The 21,064-nt window shown below is 42.4% G+C and overlaps 1 protein-coding gene across 6 annotated transcripts in view; it reads left to right on the forward strand.

Moving 5' to 3' along the window:
- PIAS1 (protein inhibitor of activated STAT 1) overlaps positions 1 to 21,064 on the forward strand; it is an 80,865-nt gene that overhangs the window by 26,548 nt on the left and 33,253 nt on the right. For 5 of the 6 annotated variants that reach the window (XM_033919537.1, XM_033919539.1, XM_033919540.1 and 2 more), the window contains one exon: positions 173 to 257. In XM_033919537.1, the coding sequence (XP_033775428.1) occupies positions 173 to 257 (85 nt within the window). The remainder of the gene's footprint in view (positions 1 to 172; positions 258 to 21,064) is intronic. The other variant, XM_033919536.1, reaches the window with a different exon arrangement.

A 21,064-nucleotide genomic window follows, 5' to 3' on the forward strand; every position in this document is an offset into this window, starting at 1 on the left:
TTATAACATTCTCCATGATGTGTTATCACACTCTCTCTTTTTCTCTGTATTCTCTTTGATTTGTGTGTTATCCTGAGCTGCAGTTGCCTCTGCTGTCTGCAAGTGACCATGAAAACCTGTGTGTGAAAGTAACATTGAATCTTGCATAACTCTTCATTTTGTTTCCTTTTAGCAGCTGACAACAGTCAACGCTTTCAAGAAACATGTTTTGCATTTGCTTTGACGCCACAACAAGTGCAGCAGATTAGCAGCTCCATGTAAGTGTCCTTGCTTCTCAGATGTAGCACGATGCCCTCAACTCCCACCTTTTCCATAATATTAAGAGAAATTTTTGGGTGCCTTTTCCCAGAAAACCTTGCAGTGATGGAACTTCTGAATGTTTGTTCATATCTTATTCAAGAAGGCCAAAGGCTGAAAGAAGTCTTAGTTAGCATGCAGGACAGCAGGAAGTACTGTGTTCAAAGTGCTGCAGAAACGTATGGCTTAGGGATTCATTTTGCAGCAAGAATGATACTTCACAGGGAGGGCCATTGAAAGAAGAGGAGCTTGTGAGCTCCAAAAGCCAAAACGATTTGTATGGTTGTGCTTCTCCAGCCTTTCCCTAGCAGGTCGATTTTCAGCATATGTGCAGTGAATATGTATATGAGAGATCCGCAGGCATCTTCATTGGCTAGAAAAGTGAGAGAGAAGTGAATTTTTCTGCTGATGAAATGAAAGGCACCTGGATTTAGGTTGAGCTTGAAACAGGGGCTGATATCAGAAGCTATAGACTGGCTGCTTCTATCCCTCTTCTGGTCAAGGTTGAGGGCATTGTTGCATGACAGCTTGTGGATTATCGATTGACCTTTTCTGGGTTATATGACTCTCAACCACATTTTAGCACAGAGATGGTGCTGACCAGACTTGTAGCAGAACTAAGAGATGAGATCAGCATAGGAAGAAGTCATGTTTCAATTTGCTTTTGATATTGTAGATCATTATATATAATGCAACAAAGGTAAAACAGACTAAGTTTAGAGGATTTTTTTTGAAGAGCAGATCCTACTAGATTAAGATGGTAGGCTCCATTACTTCTCCTTGGACCACAGCATGAGGAGTCCCACAAGGTTCACCATTATCTCCAGTTCTATTTAACATGGCCCCTCTGGGTAGAAATCATTTATCTATGCTGATGATGTGACAATTTATATATCTTTTGGGATTGATTTCTGTGACATTAAGGCATGGATATTATGGAGCTATGATCTTAAAAATAGAATCAAAAACCTGTTTTTCTTGTTTTGGGGTGTTTGGGGAGGTTGTGTTTTTTTTTGTTTTTTTTTTTTACTATCAAGCCCTTTCAATTCAGCTTCTGAAGCAGCTTTACCACAGGTCACAATAATTATCCATTAAAAACAGACCTGAGAATTTGAGTCTTTTTTTTTTTTTTTTTTTATCAACATCTGACATTTGAACAGCAAGTACTTGTTCTAACAACTAAAATATTCAGGCTACTATGGAAATTAAAGAGAATTGGGACCTATTTTACCACTGAGACATTTTGGTAAATGATAATGGTTAGTGTTGGCGCTGACAGATTATTGTAATGCCATCTATGCAGGTTGTAAAGAACTGATGCTAAACAAACAAACAAAAAATTGCCATTGGCACAAATTACTGATGGCATGTCATTGGCTACCAATAAAACCTAATCTTTTGTATATCGGAGTTTACATAGAATTGCTCCAAGATATATGCAGAATTTGGTAGATTTGCCTTCTCAAAATGCTAGAAAGGACAACAGAGAATATTTAATTCTCCACTATCCTAAATGTGTAAGATAGTTTACAAATCATTCCACTCTGCAAGTTTTGCTTATTTGGGAACTAAATGTGAAATTCTTACGTCTGGTATTAAGAGTTAACTATTTGATTTTCTGTAGACAGCTAAAAACTTTTCTCTTTTGGAAATTTCTGTTAGGAAATGGATAATTTGTAAATTTGTGGCTCTTGTTTAGATGTATCTTACTGCATAGTAAATGTATTGGGTTATTTCCATATTAAGTGGACTAATTTTGAAACTCATTCACGGTTGACTTCCTCTGAATTGAATAAAATTTTGTGTGGACATTCACTAAGGTCTCAAACTAAATCATGCAAAAGTTTTCAGCTTGACATCTATCTATTGGTTTGAGGCTTACGTGCAACTGAAGCTGAATGGCGGTCACCTTCCGAGTGCAATGCTCTGCTTAGCACAACAAAACAGCCACTTTGTGCAGGTGCTACAGCCCAACAAAACCTGTTGGGGGACTGAAATTTTTTGGAATTTGTACAATCCTTGGTACTAAGTAAAGAATGGCACGGAGATAAAATTTGTCTCCACGAGCTCAGACCCCGTCTCCGTTCCATCCCCGTGAGCTCGGGCCCCATCTCCTCAAGCTCAGGCCCTGTCCCCACAAACTGTCTGATCCCATCCTCACAAGCCTCAAATAGTTATGATTTTATATTGAACTTATTTTATTAAAGTATAAAAAGAAACAATATTTTGTACAATTGTCATTTTATAAACATAAATAATACAGAGCAAGGATTAACAAAACACCTGTCTCTTCCCCTTCACAAATATCCCCTCCACTATCGAGAAAACTGTATAAGCCAAATTATTACAGAATGCTGTCTTCTTTCTCCATGCTCACTATTCATCTCTGTGTAGGTTTCTCCTCCCATGTTCAGCAAGCATCTCCCTTCTATCTCCTATACTTCTCTTTCTAGTATTTCCCCTGTGCTCATGTCCCTGCCTTCATCATATCACCATTCTATGATCCCTTCCTATGTACAATATCACTCTATATCCCTATGCCCTCCTGTCCAGCATTTTCCTTCTGCGTTCTTATTCTCCCCCATGTCTACCCATCTTCTTTCTGTCTATATACCCTCCCATGTCTAGCATTACCCCTCTGTGTCCATATAAACCCCCATGCAGATGCAGCATTCCCCTTTTTGATCTTCCCTCTTTTTGTATATCTCTGTGTCCAGCTTCTTTCCTCTCTTACTTTCTTACACCAATGTGTCTCTCACACTCTCTTTCATCCCTCCCTCTACTATGTTCAATATTTCACTCACTCTTCCTTCATCCCCTTGGTTCAGCTTTTCTCTTTCCCTTCTCTCTCTTCCTCCCTGCAGGTCCTGCACCTTGCCCCCCTTCCCATGGATCCATCTCTATCCCCTCCCTTCAGTGCCCAGATGTGAATCTGGCATCTCTCCCTTCCCTCCAGTTCCACTCCACATACCACATGGGCCCAGCACCTGTTTCCCTTCTCCCCACAGTCCTCAGACTAGATCAAGAAACTGTCTCCTTTCCCTTCAGCTGCTGCCGGTCCACCACCAGCAGCCCAAACAACTCCTTCCCCTCCTTGAGATTCCAGCAGCCCCCTCTCCCTCCCGATGGCAGATGGCAAGAGAAACCCCAAACCCTTCGCATCTCCCGGAGCGGGCATACTAGCCTGTTGGAAAGGAAGCTTCCTGATTGCAGGGCTGCTTGGACTGGAACCTTCTTGCCGCTGAGATGCTCCTTCCAACGTAACTTCGAGCCAGAAATTACATTTGAAGGAGGGACTCTGTGGCAAGAAGGTTCCGGTCTGATCAGCCCTGTGTCACATATGCAGTAAGCTTCCGTTCCAACAGGCTGCTATGCCCGCCCTGGGAGGCGTGAAAAGGCCTTTCCAAGAATTGTACTCGCAGGTTGGTTTTATTTTTTTACTGTCTGCCATTAGGAGGGAGGGTGCAAGGATTGGGGGGGGCTGTTGGACCAGAGGGAGGGGGGTTGCTGCTGGATGCGCGATTGCGCCGAGGAGGGCATGGAGGCAACTCACAGCAGATACTTCACTGCTGGGACAAGGCCTAAAATGTGCTTGCTTCCCTGTTTATGGGCTAGCAAACGATGTGAAAAATGTTACAATTAGAAATTTAAGACCTACTTTGACTCCTCATTTCACCTGACCTATACTTTGATTCAGACCATAATTGGACCAGTAGTCATGGCGCATGACATACATCTAGAATTTGCACTAGGAGGCTTTGCAGCAAAGATATCATGACATAAAGATGTGATGTTAAGCAAATAATTTTTGGGTGCAAATATCTGTTTAGGAGGCTTTTTTTAGTTTGGTTTTTTAAACTTTTTTTGTCATTTAAAAAAGCATCTTTTTTGCTACAAAAGCCACCCTGTTTCATCTTGGACATGGCGTTGCTTTGGTCAGAATTAAGGTCTCAAAGGCATGCATCATTTACATTACATTAGTGATTTCTATTCCGCCATTACCTTGCGGTTCAAGGCGGATTACATAAGAATTGTCATGATGTTATGACATATATAGGCAGATTACATAAGAATTGTTATGAAATTAGGTAAATGGGTAGTTTGAACATTTTAGATTTGATAAGGAGTAGATAGTATAGTAGGTGAGGTTTGGGATCTGGTCATGTTAAAAAAGTTTTATGTATTTTTTTGAAGAGTAGGGTTTTTGTTTCTTTTTTGAAGGTTTTGTAGTCTGTGGTCGAAGACAGCAGATTGATGAGTTGTCTGTCTAGTTTTGCTGCTCTGGTGGCCATTAGGTTGTCATATAGTTTTCTTTGTTTGACATTTTTGGTTGGCGGGTGTGTGAATAGTGAATGGGTTCTCCTGTGTCTGGTTGAGGTGGATTGAGTTAGTCGGTTGTTCCAGTATGTTGGGCTGTCTCCGTTCATAGCTTTAAATAGTAGGCAGTAGAATTTGAAGTAGAGAATGACACGGTGACAAAATTCATCTCTGTTCCCGTCCCCGCAGATAACCACAGGAAACCATCTTCATGTCATTCTTTAAGGAGAGAGGAAAGAATCAGAGTATAATTGGGCTTTGCTTTGAAGGATGCTGGTGTAGAAGGACTGAGGTTGAAATAGACACTAGAAAATGACATGGGATTATTTCCCGCGGGGATGGAAACGGTGATGAATTTTGTCACTGTGTCATTCTCTAATTTGAAATATACTTTTGCTTGTATTGGGAGCCAGTGTGAGTCATGGTATGCCTCTGATGTGGTTGTATTTTTTCAGCGAATAGATGAGTCTTAGGGCTGTATTTTGTATTGTTTGTAGTTGTTTTATCATGGTCACTGGGCAGGGGAGGTATAGTATGTTGCAGTAGTCTATTAGTCCAAGGATTAGAGATTGTATCAAAAGTTGGAATTGTTTCCTGTCGAAGAATTTTCGAATTTGTCTTAGGTTTCTCATGGTTACGAATGATGTTTTTATTATTTTGTTGATTTGTGGTTGAATGGTACAGCCTCTGTCAATCAGTACTCAAAGAAGTTTTAGCATGGGTTGAATGGGGTATGAGGTCGAATTTATTACTAGGTTTGTTAAGGTTGGGGTTTTGCTGTTTTCTAGGAGGATGAAGTTTGTTTTGTCAGAGTTAAGTTTTAGTTTGTGTTCTGTCATCCATGTTGCTACTGTTTCGAGTGTACTATGTATTGTGCCTATCATGGTAGACGCTGGATGGTCGAAAGGGAGGAGAATGGTGATGTCATCTGCATAGCTGTAAGAGGTTAGGCCATGTTTGTCTAGGCAGTTGCTGAGGGAGGCTTTGTATAGGTTGAAGAGTATGGGAGACAGAGGTGATCCTTGGGGTACTCCGCAGGGATTTTTCTTAGTTTGTTTTAACCCTGTAAGTTCTGGATTGTAGGAAGCCTTTAAACCATGATAATGATAATAATAATAATAATTTTATTTCTTATATACCGCTATACCATAAGTTCAAAGCGGTTTACAACAAGATTCACGCAATGAGAGTATGTGATGATTACAACAAGAAACATATGTTTACAACAAGATACATGCAATGAGAATACGAGATGTTTGCAACAAGCAAGAAATGATTACAGCAGGATATAGAAGTACAGAGCGGTTTACAACAGGATACATGAGTTCGGGGCAGTTTACAAGAAGATGCATGCAATGAGAATAAGGTTTACAACAAAATACATGCAATGGGGGTAATGGGAAGAGAAAGAACTTTCAGGGATACAGAATTGTCAATGGAAGAGAACTCAGATTGTGTTAAAGAGACGAGTCTTCAGTGATTTTCTGAAGTCAGCGTATGACGCGGCCTCGAGTATGGGTTTTACGAGTCATGTGTTCAGTACCTTTCCTGAGATTCCTTTGGAGTCTAGTGTTTGTAGGAGGATGTCATGGTCTACCAGGTCAAAGGCTGCATGATCAGTTGTATGATCAGTATTATCTTGTCTGTGCTGAGGTGTTGTCTAGCTGTGTCCTTGAGTGTTCCTAGTAGGGTCTCAGTGCTGTAGTTGGTTCTGAAACCAGACTGCGTGGGGTGGTGTAAGTTGTGGTTTTCTAGATATGAGGTTAAGGTTTTAGCTACGAGGCCTTCCATTAGCTTGACGTACAGTGGGATTGAGGCAATTAGTCTGTAGTTGGATGGTTGGTCCGTTGTTCCCTTGGGGTCTTTTAGTATCGGGGTTATGATGATTTCGCTAAGGTCTTGGAAAAGTCTATCTATGAGTAAAGTTTGTGTCCATTGTAGGGGCAGGGATAGGAATAGTGTACTGGAGGTTTTCAAAAGGTATGGGGGACAGTGGTTAAAGTCACAGACTGTGTGGCTGTATTTATTATATAGTTTGTGAAGTCTGACCATTGTAAGGGTGAGAAGTGGGACCAGGTTCTGTCTGCTGCAATTGATTCTCTCTCGGGGGGGGGGGGGGGGGGGGGGGGGAGGGAATTTGATATCTCTTCTAGGTGCGTAGGAATTCCATTGAACGTGGCTGTGATAGTTGCGATCTTGTTTTTTAAGTATGTGGCTAAGAGGGTGGCTGAGGGAAGGGGGGAGTTGCTGTTGGTTAGATAGGGTGTGGTGTCTGTTAGATCTTTTAGTATTTGGAATAGCTTTTTTGTGTCTTGGGGTCCTTCTATTTGTTTTGTGTAGTATGTCTTTCTTTTTTTCTTTCAGTTTTTGTTTGTATTTTTGGTTCAGTATTCTCCATGCTGTTTTTGTGGATTCTTGGCTGCTTTTTCTCCATTTTCTTTCTAGTCTTCATTGCCTTTTGAGAAGGAGTAGTTTGTTGTCAAACCATTTGTCTGATTTTCTGTGGATTCTGGTTTTGGGTTGTACTGGGGCTAGCTTATTCAGGGTTGCTGTACTTAGATGACTCCATTGTGAGATGAAGTCTTTGGGAGTGAGTCTTGGATTATGGTGTCTGCCTTTGTCCAGAATATGGTGGGGTTGATGTATTTGCGTGAGTTGTAAGTTATTTTTTGTGTGATTGGTGTGCTTTTCTTATTGGTCCAGTTAATTTCGAAGGAGTAAGTGTAGTGATCTGACCAGAGGGAACAGTTCCGTTTGACGTTTGGATTTCTGGTTGTGTGGGTTGTTGGGACATGTAGGCTGCGATGTCGAGTTGGTGACCTTTTTCATGTGTGGCTTGAGGGTCTAAAATTTTGTATGTCAAGGCCTCGAGGTATGAAAGTAAGGTTTCTACTTGTTTGCAGGATTGGGTTTCAAGGTGGAGGTTGAGGTCGCCTAGGATTAAGTTGTAGGTTGTTGTTAGTGAGTTTCGGTATATAAACTCTTCAAATATTGGTTTTGCTGTTTTCCAGTTACCTGGGGTTATGTAGCAGAGCATGCATGTTAGTGTTCCTTTGAGTGATGTGCTTGAAAGTTGACAGGCTAGTAAATCCATGTATGGGTTAGTTTTGGCTTTTATTTTTAGGTTTATGGTGTTTCTGGCTATGATGGCAATTCTCCTCCTCTTATTTTCTCTGCAGACCATTGTTAACTTGTGGCTCTTTGGGCAAACTTCTGTTATTCTGGGGTCTGAGTCAGAAGTAAGCCAGGTCTCTGTGAGGAAAAGGCAATCTGGGTTTTCTTCTTCTGTCCAGTTTTTTATGTGTTCTGTTTTGGGGCCTATGGCTCTGATGTTCACATAGGTACATGTGAAAGTGGTGTGTTGCGAGTTGTTTTCGGGTAGATGAGCGATCTTTGGTGGAGTTGTGTTTTGGTCTTGTAAGGGTTCGTCGGTTTTCTTCTTGTTGTTTGTGAGATGGGCTGGTATGTGTATGTCTGATAGTTTGAGTTTCTGTCTATTGTGAGTTGCCAAGTTGGTTGGGTAATTCTCTTGTAATTTGCTATAGTTGGTATTAGAAAGATGTTGTTTGCTGTTGCCTTCCAGTGGTTAGGAGGAGGGTAATCAGTAGGATAGCTTGAGGGTATTCTGGTGGTGTAGCTATCATGTAGTTATCATCATTTGCTTGAGCAGATACACTATATTATTAGTGCTATGTGTGGCGCTCTATTGTGTAACACATAAATGAGCTAAAGAAATGACATTTTGTAGTGCAGCTAAGCTTTTTCTGCTTACCATGTTTTAAGATTATGAGACATTTTTAATCAGACATATTTTCATAAATGAGTCATCAAAGTTGTTGCAAAACTGGCGTGGCTGAGCCACTGCCAATTCAGCAAAATTGGCAACCTTGTCGCCTAGGGACCACTCCTAATAGCCAGGCCATGGGTTGCCAAGCTTTATTTAAACACAAGATAAGAAAAGGCGCACAGCAAATGACTTGCAAATGCTTTTGAACATCTTATTAGTGGCTGACAAAGTGGTTTGTGAATAAATGTACTGCCTGCCTGCCTCATAAAGTTGTTGTGAGTGCCTCAAGGATAGCAATAATATGTTCTTCTGGAATGCAATGGGTGTCTACAGGGTGGCCAATAAAATGACCTGGCAGTACCTTGGGGGTGCAGAAGGTTGACCAAGACATCAAGTTCCTCAATTGAGATCTCACATATGTGGCCAGTCCACCAAGAATACTGACTAAGTTGGAGGCTGGATACTTGAAGGATAGGAAGATATTCATGTTCCAGAACACTTGCAATGACTGATGTTGTCTGTCATTTGAAATTTTTCAAATGCATATTTTAGTTGCATCAGTGGACTTGAATTGATGACTTTTTCCCCTTGTCTCAGCAACTGTATGACCTTTGCTAAACCTCTCATCCTGAACAGGTCTGACTGATTTAGTGTCCTTTGGGATAAAGAAAAATTTGATACCAGGGACACTTTTTGTTGCAGAAGTCACAGATCTTGAGAGGCTGTTGTAAGCTAACATGAGCAGCTAAATATTTTATGATTCCTCCAGTCCCAACACAGGGTGATATTCCATGGCTGGTGCCCAAAAAGTTCTATTCAGCTACGATATGAAAGTCATTGTCATGATTGCAAAGATCAAATTTTTGAAGCTTTTGTATTGAGCAGTAGAACCATTGCTAAAGAAGTGAATATGCTCTAAAACAGGTCAAATGTCCTTCAAATGCTTAATCAGTGTTCTCAAAAACATGTGCACAGCTCTCATGCTGTGGCGTAAGCAGTCGCTGATCACACGTGTACAAAGACACTGGATATCGGGGTAACAGAAAACAACAAAAGGGTGGAGTGTTGCCTAACTATTTTCCCAATGAATCCCCCTGCACGGCATCCTGAATAATAAAGGAATAATTCTCGGCAAAGTCCATCAAAATGACATGACTCTCCTTTAGATTTTCTTTGATTTCTTTCAGAGCCATCATTAAATCCCAATACAGGAAGGTCCTAATTCATTGTTAACCTACATAAAATAGAATAAATGGTCACATGAAGATGATAAAAGGATGGATTAAAATCAATGAATTAAAAAAAAAAAAAATTTAAATCAGATTTTTTGATTTGAAGTGGGATTTTTTTTTTTTTTTTTTAATGCTTTTGAGGAAAAATTTATCTAAAGATGGTTTTCTGTTTAAGATGAGCAAAAGAATTGACCCTGGAGAAAAAGTCAAAGAGAAACATTATAGTCCAAAAGTTATTCATCATAAAATAAGGCTTACTTTCTAATTATGTAGCATGAGGCTGTATATTCATTCAATGTTCACATTTTTTGGTAAATGAATTCCATTAATCCATTCATATTGTCACAGGGAGTTTTTCTATCTAGAAGATGCTTGGTTTTCCTTTTCCCCAAAATGTGAATGTGTCTGCAGAGATAACATGCTTCTTCACAGCAAAAATGTTATGAAATATACAAAGTTGAGAAAGACCTTAGTTCCGTTGTTCCTTTGCAAATCAATGTATACAGAATCAACTCTTTACCTCTTAAGTGCTAGATTTATCTATCTGCACAAGGATCCAAGTGTGAGGCGGGAGGGGCAAGTAGTAAAAATAAAAGTGAAACCTTTTGAGCAGAATACTCCACAAGTCTTGGGATCTTTGTGTGTGTGTGTATAGCTTGAGGTTTATCATTCTCTCCTTTAGAGGAGAAAACCTATAATGGCAGCAGACCTTAAGAGACCCAGTTTGGGAATATTTTAAAGATGTTCCCCTGACCTATCAGTGAGGCAGGCATGCGTGCAAAAATGCAAACACTGGAACAAAGAAATGGATAGCCTGGTGGCTTGAATGAAACATAGAAACATGATGGCAGATAAAGGCCAAATGGCCCATCTAGTCTGCCCATCTGCAGTAACCATAATAATATGAAGTGCTTTGATGAAGATGTTAAAAAGAACATGTTTGAACAGACAGGATCTATCTTCAGGTTGGTAAATATTTTGATTTCATCATATTTCTTTAAAGACCGCCTTGAGGAATTGGCATATTTGAGCAAAACTATATTTTTATTAGCATGTTACTGTCATTTTAATACAATTATGAAGAAATAGAGTTGAAACAAGCAGATATTCCTGTTTTGGCAGTACTGATTGATAGTGAATACAATGAATACTAAATAAGTAGAAATGGTATCTATAATAAAATAACAGCATTCCCTTTTTTGTTTAAGGGAATCTATTATCAATCTAAAGGATTCTGGAAACTATTCACCTTCAAGATCACTGTCTTCCTGTTCTATAGTTTGAGTTATCTGTCTAGGGTAGTGTTTCAGTCATACCATATACATCACATATCCACAGAATTCTAACCAACTGGCAACCACCATAGATTAGTGGGTGATTAAAACCCAGCAGATTAGAAAAGAAGTAATTGAAAATGCCCAGATTGTTTATGTATCCAACTCTTCTTTCCGTCTGATTGAAAAACCCACACTTCATTAATATGGTTCCCTTCTATGGTCTATCGAATGCTGTATTTCTTTCCCTACCTCTCCTCAACTCTGTGTGTTTGATCTCCCAAATAATTTTATATTTTAACCTTTTTAATTATGTACACCGCTTAGACAATTTATAAGCAGTATATCAAATCTTAATAAACTTGGATACAGTCCACCCAGCAGAGCAGATGTTGCAGGGAAACTCAAGTGTATGACAAAGAAATGGAGCAATGTAGAACGGGTCTAGAGGGTAAAATTGTTAAGCTAAGTCTTGATGGCGGAATAATGTCTACAATGATTCTATTGTATGTTATGTTATGTGCAATCTTATATCCCGCTGAATCCTCACAAATCGGAGTTCTAGGCAGTATCGCTACATAGAATTATCCATGTTACATAATATACCTGTAATGTAAGATAAGGCATCTAAAAGAGTAACCACCAACATTGTCATTCTATCGAGTAAATGTCCAAGTCTCCTTAGACCCCTAACAGGGACTTCTTGAAAAGCCATGTTTTCAGACTTTTATGGAACAGTGCATATCATATAGAGGCTGCACGAATTTTGATGGGAAGCAAATTGAATACTTTTGCAATTTGGTAGTTAAATGATTTGCTATGAAGTATCTTGTATTTAATGTCTTTCAGAGAGTTGGGAATGACAGCATCAAGCAGTTAGTTACGATGATACATCTACCAAATAATTCAGTAAATCTGGAGAAGTTATTAGAGCATTCACCATATAGTATTTTGAATGCTAAGCAGCAAAGTTTCAATTCTATTCACCCCCCCATTTTTGGGCCAAAAACCTCAGTTTATATTCGAGTATATACGGTACTTCTGTAACGATCATTTTGCTGCTGCAGCTCTGAAAAGAATGTGTGGAACCAAGCTAATACTAATACAGGGAAGTAAAAATAGCTAACCCGATAAAACGGGATATATTAGTGTTGGAAGAAGTGCAAAAGTGGCATTGTGAGACTCAAAAGATGAATGGGAGAAATATGTAGAAGCTGATAAAGAAAAGGCTAAATTGCTTAACAGATATTTCTGTTCTGTGTTCACGGCTGAAGCGCCAGGAACGGGACCGCAGAAGACAAACGTGAATAGGGATGAAGGAGTGGTAGATCCTGATTGATTTTCAGAGGGTTGTGTTTGTGAGGAGCTAGCTAAAATAAAGGTAGATAAAGCGATGGGGCCAGATGGTGTACATCCAAGGGTGCTGAAGGAACTTAAGGAAGTTCTGGTGGCTCCACTGACTGACCTCTTCAATGAATCTCTAGAGTCTGGAGTGGTACTGGAGGACTGGAGAAGGGCAGATCTACACAAAAGTGGAAGTAAGGAAAAAGTAAGAAATTACAAGCCAATAAGTCTGACTTCTGTGGTAAGCAAATTAATGGAAATGCTTTGAAAAAAGAGAATGTTGAAGTTTCTGGAATCCTGTGGATTACGGGACCAGAGGTAGGTCTTGTAAGACAAATCTGATCAATTTCTTTGACTGGGTGACCAGAGAATTGGATAGAGGGAGTATGCTAGATGTGATGTATTTAGATTTTAGCAAAGCCTTTGACAGTGTTCCACACAGACGTCTAATATATAAACGTAGTGCCCTCGGGATGGGTTCCAAAGTGACGGGCTGGGTCAGGAACTGGTTGAGTGAAAGGTGACAGAGGGTAGTGATCAATGGCGATTGCTCTGAGGAAAGGGATATTTCTAGTGATGTGCCTCAAGGTTCTGTTCTTGGGCCTGTTCTTTTTAACATGTTTATAAACTATATTGCTGAAGGGCAGTTGGGTAAGATTGCATCTTTGCAGATGATACCAAAATCTACAATAGAGTAGTACATGGCAAAACAAAATGTCATAAGCTAAAATCATTGTATACGCAGCAAGCTTAGCTGGATTGTAAAATGTCACATCTCTGGCTCATTTGCATGTGACATAATAGGGCACCAAAAATAGCTCTGTATAACAGTGCATCCCCGCATGCAAATGCTGTATATCTTAATTATGACCAAAGCAAGGCTTGGGTCCAAGATGAAACACAGGGTGGCTTTTGTAGAAAGACGCTTTTTCAAATGACAAAAACAAGTTAAAAAAACTATACAATAGAGATATGTGCACTCAAAACACATTTGCATAAAAAAGCAGCATCACGTCTTTGTCGTTATATCTTTGCTTACAGCTGGCTGCAAAGCTTCCTATTGCAAATACTTGACGAACGTCATGGGTCATGACTACTGGTCTAGTAGTGGCCTGAATCAAACTACAGTAAAACCTTGGATTGGTGTGCGAGTGTTTTGCAAGACAAGCAAAACGTTTTATTAAATTTTAACTTGATAAACTAGCAAGGTCTTGCATTACAAGTAAGTACAGTATACGCGCGTTGCGTCATCAGAACTGAGCCAATGGTTCTTCTCTCTCTTATGCTGCAGGATTGTACTCAATCCAAGATTAGTGCAACAATAGCCCCTATGAAGAAGAACCCTCATCCTCTCCTCTCTCTCGTCTCCCTCGCAGCAGCCATGATTCTTTTTAAAAGTAAAGTGCAGGTTAATTTATTTTACTGTATATATTTTTACTTTATATAATATAGTATTTTGTATTAAAGTTTTTGGGTTGTGGAAAGAATCGTCTTGAGTTTCCATTATTTCTTGTGGGGAAATTTGCTTTGATATACAAGTGTTTTGGATTACAAGCATGTTTCCAGAGCAAATTATGCTGGCAAACCAAGATTTTACTGTCTAGGTTAGGAGTAGAGAATGACATGAGGACAAATTTTTCCATGTCCTCGTGGGAACTCATTTTCCCGTCCTAATGAGTTCTTTTTTTCTGCCCCTGCCCCATCCCTGCAAGATCTGCCTCCTCTGCACAAGCGTCAAACACTTTAAAATCATAAGTGTTCAAGGCTTGTGCAGTTGAGGCAGAGCTTACAGGATTGGGACAGCAACAAAACTCACCGGGATGAGGAAATTGAGCTCCTGCGGGGACGGGAACAAATTTGTCCCCTTGTTATTCTCTAGTCAAGAGCAATGAGGAGTCAAAGTAGGCCTTAAATTTCTAATTGTAACATTTTTCACATAGTTTCCTGGCTAATAAGGAGGTAAGCTCATGTTAGGCTCCAAACTTTGCACAGGAACTTAGTACCAAGGATTGTGCTAATCCCCAGACAGGTTTTGTTAGGCTATGGTGACCTCCATTCAGCTGCCTGTAAGTCTCAAGCCAATAGAGATCGAGCCAAAAAACTTTGCATAGTTTTGTTTGAGAACCAAAGGTACATAAAATGTTGTTCAATTTGGAGGAGGTTACGCGTGGACCCTTGGTCCACTTGATATGGAATGACCCTTTTGCAAGTAGAGTTGCATGGGGACAGAAATTGAAGCCATTCCCACTAAGGTCCTTTCCATCCCTGCCCATCCCCACAACTAATCTCTTCCATACCTGGCCATCTTAACCTTCAAAAGTAATTTTGATGTCTCTGTATTTTATTCTTATGTATGTTGATATGGAAACCGTTTAGTGTTAAATGGTATATACATTTTAAAAACAAATAAAGCATTTAGTTGTGCTACTGAAGTACATTAGAGGCTCTGGCAGAGGCCCATTTACAAAGTATATTGCATTACATTAGTGATTTCTATTCCGTCTTTACCTTGCGGTACAAGGTGGATTACATAAGAATTGTTAAGATATTAAGAAGTACGGTACTTAGGGAATAGTTTGAACATTTTCTGGTTTGCTAATGAGTAGTTGGTATTGCAGGAAGAGTTCGAAGTATGTTTGGTTGTGTTATATTGGTTTTATATATTTTTTGAAGAGTAGGGTTTTTGTTTCTTTTTTGAAGGTTTTTCCCAATTAACATTTTCAAATTAGACACTTCATTAATTTGCAAGTATTAATAAGAACATAAGAATTGCCGCTGCTGGGTCAGACCAGTGGTCCATCGTGCCCAGCAGTCCGCTCACACGGCGCCCTCTGGGCAAAGACCAGTGCCCTGAGACTGGCCCTACCTGCATATGTTCCGTTTCAGCAGGAACTTGTCTAACTTCGTCTTAAATCCCTGGAGGGTGTTTTCCCCTATAATAGCCTCCGGAAGAGCGTTCCAGTTTTCTACCACTCTCTGGTTGAAGAAGACCTTCCTTACATTTGTACAGAATCTATCCCCTTTTAAATTTAGAGAGTACCCTGTCGTTCTCCCTACCTTGGAGAGGGTGAACAACCTGTCCTTATCTACTAAGTCTATTCCCTTCAGTACCTTGAATGTTTCGATTTATGTCCCCTCTCAATCTCCTCTGTTCGAGGGAGAAGAGGCCCAGTTTCTCCAATCTCTCACTGTACGGCAGCTCCTCCAGCCCTTTAACCATTTTGGTCACTCTTCTCTGAACCCTTTCGAGTAGTACCGTGTACTTCTTCATGTACGGCGACCAGTGCTGGACGCAGTACTCCAAGTAAAGGCGTACCATGGCATGATAACCTTCTCTGATCTGTTCGTGATCACCTTCTTTATCATTCCTAGCATTCTGTTTGCCCTTTTCGCCATGGCCGCACATTGCGCGGACGGCTTCATTGACTTGTCGATCAGAATTCCCAAATCTCTTTCCTAGGAGGTCTCTTCAAGTACTACCCCAGACATCCTATATTCATGCATGAGATTTTTGTTACCGACATGCATCACTTTACATTTATCTACGTTGAACCTCATCTGCCATGTCGATGCCCATTTCTCGAGCCTGATTATGTCACGTTGTAGATCTTCGCAATCCTCCTGCGTCTTCACTACTCTGAATAACTTCGTATCGTCTGCAAATTTAATCACCTCACTCGTTGTACCTATGTCCAGATCGTTTATAAAGATGTTGAAGAGCACGGGTCCAAGCACCGAGCCCTGTGGCACCCCACTGGTTACGCTCTTCCAATGTACGCTGTCCATTTACTTCCACTCTCTGTTTCCTATGCTCCAGCCAGTTTTTAATCCATGTGAGTATTTCACCCTCGATTCCATTGCTCGTGATTTTCCGAAGTAGTCGTTCATGTGGAACCTTGTCAAACGCCTTCTGAAAATCCAGATATACAATGTTGACCGGGTCGCCCTTCTCTATCTGCCTGTTTACTCCCTCGAAGAAGTGCAGCAAGTTCATCAAAAAGATCTGCCTTTGCTGAAACCGTGCTGGCTGGTCCTCATCAGACCATGTTCGTCAAGGTGATCAATGATGCGGTCCTTTATCAGCGCCTCTACCATCTTTCCCGGTACCGAGGTCAGACTCACCGGTCTGTAGTTACCCGGATCCCCCCTTGAACCTTTCTTGAAGATCGGCGTAACATTCGCCACCTTCCAGTCCTCCGGGATCTTTCCCGATTTGATCGTCAGATTGGCTGTTATTGAAGCAGTTCAGCTATGGTCACTTTCAGTTCCTTGATGATCCTCGGATGGATGCCATCCGGTTCCGGGGATTTATTGCTCTTTAGTCTATCAATCTGCCTGCATACCTCATCTAGACTGACCGTCAATCCTGTCAGTTTCTCTTCTTCGTTTCCAGCATATAGCCTGGTGGGTTCTGGTATGATGTGTACATCTTCTTTGGTAAATACAAACGCAAAAAATGTGTTCAGTTTGTCGGCGATTTCTTTATCTTCCTTTAGCACTCCTTTTATTCCACGATCATCCAACGGCCCCACCGCTTCCTTTGCGGATCGTTTCCCCTTAATGTATTGAAAGAACGGCTTGAAGTTTTTCGCCTCCTTGGCTATTTTTTCCTCGTAGTCTCTTTTGGCCCCTTTCACCGCCTTGTGGCACCTGCATTGATGTTTGTGCTTATTCCAGTTTTCGTCTGTTTTTGACCTTTTCCATTCCTTAAATGAAGTTTTCTTGTCTCTGATCGCTTCCTTCACCTCTACAGTGAGCCACGCCGGTTCTTTGTTATTTTTCCTCTTGGATCCTTTGTTGATACGTGGTATAAGTAGATTTTGTGCCTCGGTGACAGTGTCTTTAAAAAGGGACCAAGCTTGCTGTAGCGTTTTTACAGTGCTTATCCTCTTATTAATCTTCTTCCCCACCATGAGTCTCATCCCTTCGTAATTTCCCTTTCGGAAGTTCAGTGCCGTGGCCGTCGTTCTGGACCAATATTTCTTCCCTGCGTCCAGGTCAAAGCGGATCATATTGTGATCGCTGCTTCCCAGCGTCCCTACTACTTGTATACCTAGTGCCGATCCTCGCAGTCCTTTTAGAATTAAGTCCAGAATAGCATTTCCTCTTGTATTTTCCCTGACATGTTGTTCCAGGAAGCAGTCGCCTACAGCATCCAGAAACTTGGTCTCCCTAGCGCAGGTGGAGGTGCCTAGGTTCCAGTTCAGTTCCATGATAACTACGTTGCCTCCCTTGTAAATAGGTCTCTGTCAGAGCCTTTAATGTAAATATAAATACTCTAGCTGATGATGATCCTTGAACTGTATCAGCTGAAGACTTCTTTCAAAGGTTGCCAAAAACTCCATTTTATTCTCCTGGCAGAATTTTGTGCACAAATTTTGAAAATTCTATGCACAGTATTTCAAAATTCTGCAAAGTTTATTTGTAGTGCTTTGCATAGAATATTCTGAGGCCTGAAATTCCTTCCTGCCTTTTCCTCTCTCAGGGTCCAGCCTCCTCAGTTCCCTCTTTCACTCCAGTTTTGCCTCCCTCTAAATCCCACCCCTTTCATTTGCACCCTGAATCCTCTATCTGGCCCCCATAGTCTGACATCTTTGTCTCCCTCTCTCCACTGGCTAAGAATCCCTTCTCTTCCCACCCTGTTTCTGGTCTTGGCCACTCTCTTTGTAACTCTCCACCAAACCCCCCACCCTTTGCAGGTCCAACATCCATGTCCCCTCGCCCCACTCCACATGGTCTGGCATCTCTCTCCCTCTCTTTACGATCAAGCATCTCTTCCTTCTTCTCCCCCTTTCTAGCCTGGGTTTTCTTTTCATCCCCTTTCTCTTCTACTTACTGGTCTATCATCCATGTCCCCTCCCCTTTCCTCCTCTTCCTTCCAAGTTTAGCATCCATGTCCCCTCCTCCCCCCCATGCAGTCCAGCATCCATATTCCCTCCTTTACCTCCCCTCCCCACTTGCAGTCCAGCATCCATGTCCCCTCCTCTTCCTTTCCCCTCCCCCCACCATGGGCCTACCAGCCATATCCCCACACACACGTTGTGTGATCTAACATCCATTCCCCCTCCACCAAGCAGGTCTGGCCTCTCACTTGCCTGTATGCCTCCCAGAGCAGCAGTAGGTGATGGCAGAGGCAGCACTGTGAACAGGCTGCTTGTGGCCAGCCCTGCCGGGGCCTTCCCTCTGCCGTATCACCATATGGCAGAGGGAAGGCCCTGGCAGAGTCAACTGTGTACTGCCTCTTCTGGTTGTCTGCCACCACTATTGCTTCTTGGAGAGGCTGTTGGTATATTGGATCTCATGGCAAAGGAGAAGAGGCCAGACCTGTGCTTGGGATGGGAACGGGCAGAATGGAAGGTTTGTGCAGAATTCTGTATGGATGGGAAATTTGCAAGTTCTGTGCTGAGCAGTTGCACAGAATTCCACCAGGAGTACTTTTACCAAGTTTGCAGGCAGAAGCAACTTCCCTGAGCCACAGAAGCCTGCACCTCAATAGTTCAAGGATGCTGCCAGCAATTGCAATGGTTGGTAGTAGGGAAGTTCTGGTCACTTTTTGGAGGAGATCCTCAACTGGCAATGCTTGGGGATCCCTACCAGCTGTAGTCTTGAGTCAGTATTGGATATTATCCCAGGACAAGCAGGCAGCATATTCTCACACATGAGTAAAGGAGCCCCGGTATGGACACTTGAAAAGTGAATCACAACTTTAAGTTTTAGAAAGTTCGCGATCAGCCCACACCACACGTGCAAGTGCCTTCCTGCCCGACAAAGGTACACTGTCCCTCAGTTTCAAAGAAGATACGTTTCAACTGCCGTTGAAAACTTTTTTGCTTTTGCATCTGTGACTTTTTAGTCATTTTCGTGTTCTTTTCTTTTGTTTTTGTTAAGTTACTTCGGTTAAAAAAAAAAAAATCTCTTATCCCTCGTAGGTTTATAGCCCAGCGAGGCCTGATATACCACCTTGGCCTCCAATTTCGATTTCGCCGAGACTGTCTTCCCGTCAATGTCACGCCCACAGATGGGATTTAAGAAGTGCGGTCGCTGTACTCAGTCCATCGCTGTGACTTGACCCACATCGCTAGTGTCTCCAGTGTCTAGGGCCCGAGCACTGTCCAGAATCCTGTACTCGTTGTTCATCACTTCAAAAAAAAAAGGACTTTAAAATACTGCATTCTTCAACAACAATGTTTTTCAGTGTCGCCATGGAGGGGGAGCCAACACCATCTGCACCAACCAAGGCGCCGCCGCACTAATCGACACCAGCAGAAACATCTCTGGTGGTGCAACCTCCAGTGGGTATGCCGACTAAGAATCCTTCCCCTACCCCATCTGGGACTCAGGTCAAAGTGGCATTTAGTCGAGACATGCCATCATCGAAAAAGTCCCGTAAGTGATTTCGGTGAGTGCCTCAACATCGGCCTCCTCATCACTGGACCGGTGCGCAGCACCAATGGTACCGGTTAAAAAGCCTGCGGTACCAGTGCTCTCCCTCAAGCAAAATATTGACAATTTGTTTTGGGAGGAATTGGGTGAGCAATTTCAAATGTTAGTGCCGACTTAAATTCTGGCCACGTCAACACCAGCTATCCAGGCCATGTCGATACCAACTTTCCAGGTGTTCAGTCTGAGCAACGAATGACACAGATCACACCTCATTCTGATGCTCCACCAATGTGGAGACCATTGACACGGGAGACGATTGATCCATCTACACGGCACCAGTTGTCCTCGACTCGAACATCCAGGTTACTTCGGTATGGTACCGGAAGCACTCTCGTAAGACCAAGCGTCTCAAGGCTTCGACACCAAGTCTTCCACACCATCCTCATTCCATACAGAATTCAGATTTATTTGGAGACTCAGAACAGAAACCACTTTCTACTGCAGATGAGGACTCTTCTGGCTCAGATTCACCTCAATGATCCCCTCAAAGACCTGCTTTGTCTGAGTGATCTTCTCTTTTTAAATTTCTCCATCAGATGTCTGAAGATCTTTTCATCCCGCTAGAAGCGGATTCCAAGCATAGTAAGGAGTTCCTGGAGGCTCTGGATTATGATCAGCCTCCTAAAGATCTGCTGAAGAAGGAGAACAAGATGGCGGCGGCATGACACTGTGAGAGCTGGAGCTCCGTCTTTCCCTGCATCTTCATTATATTTTTCTAGTCAGACTTACTGGTATGCCTAAGGTGCCCATACATCCCGTTTTGAACAGGACAGTCCCGTTTTCAGATCCCCTGTCCCGTTGTCTCCACACACAGCTTCAGGACGCCAAAATGTCCCGTTTTCAGGGATAGCGTCCCAAAGCTGTGTGCGGGAACAACGGGACAGGTGATCGCTTCCTGTCCCTCCCTGCCGCACCAAAAAAAAGCCTCCCTCCAGGCCCGATTTAAACTTCCCCCGGTCCACCGCCGCTGCTCCTCTGCTTACCTCCCTGATGCTAATCGTGCCCAGAAGCCTTCTTCCCGACGTCGGAGAAGACGTTCCAGGCCAGCCAATCGCTGCCTGGCTGGCCCAGAACGTCCTCTCCGACGTCGGAAAGAAGGCTTCTGGGCACGATTAGTGTCGGGGAGGTAAGCAGAGGAGCAGCGGCGGTGGACCGGGGGGAAGTTTAAATCAGGCCTGGAGGAAGGTTTTTGTTTTCCGCGGTAGGGGGGAAGAAGGTAGGCAGGCAGGCTGGCTCTGGGGGAGGGAGGTAGGTAGGCAGGCTTTGGAGGCAGGCAGGCAGGCTCTGGGGGGGGAGGTAGGCAGGCAGGCTGGCTTTGGGGGAGGTAGGCCGGCAGGCTTTTTGGGAGGGGGTGGGACAAAGGCTGGAAG

The sequence above is a fragment of the Geotrypetes seraphini genome, chromosome 14, assembly GCF_902459505.1.
Source record: "Geotrypetes seraphini chromosome 14, aGeoSer1.1, whole genome shotgun sequence".
Lineage (NCBI taxonomy): Eukaryota > Metazoa > Chordata > Amphibia > Gymnophiona > Dermophiidae > Geotrypetes > Geotrypetes seraphini.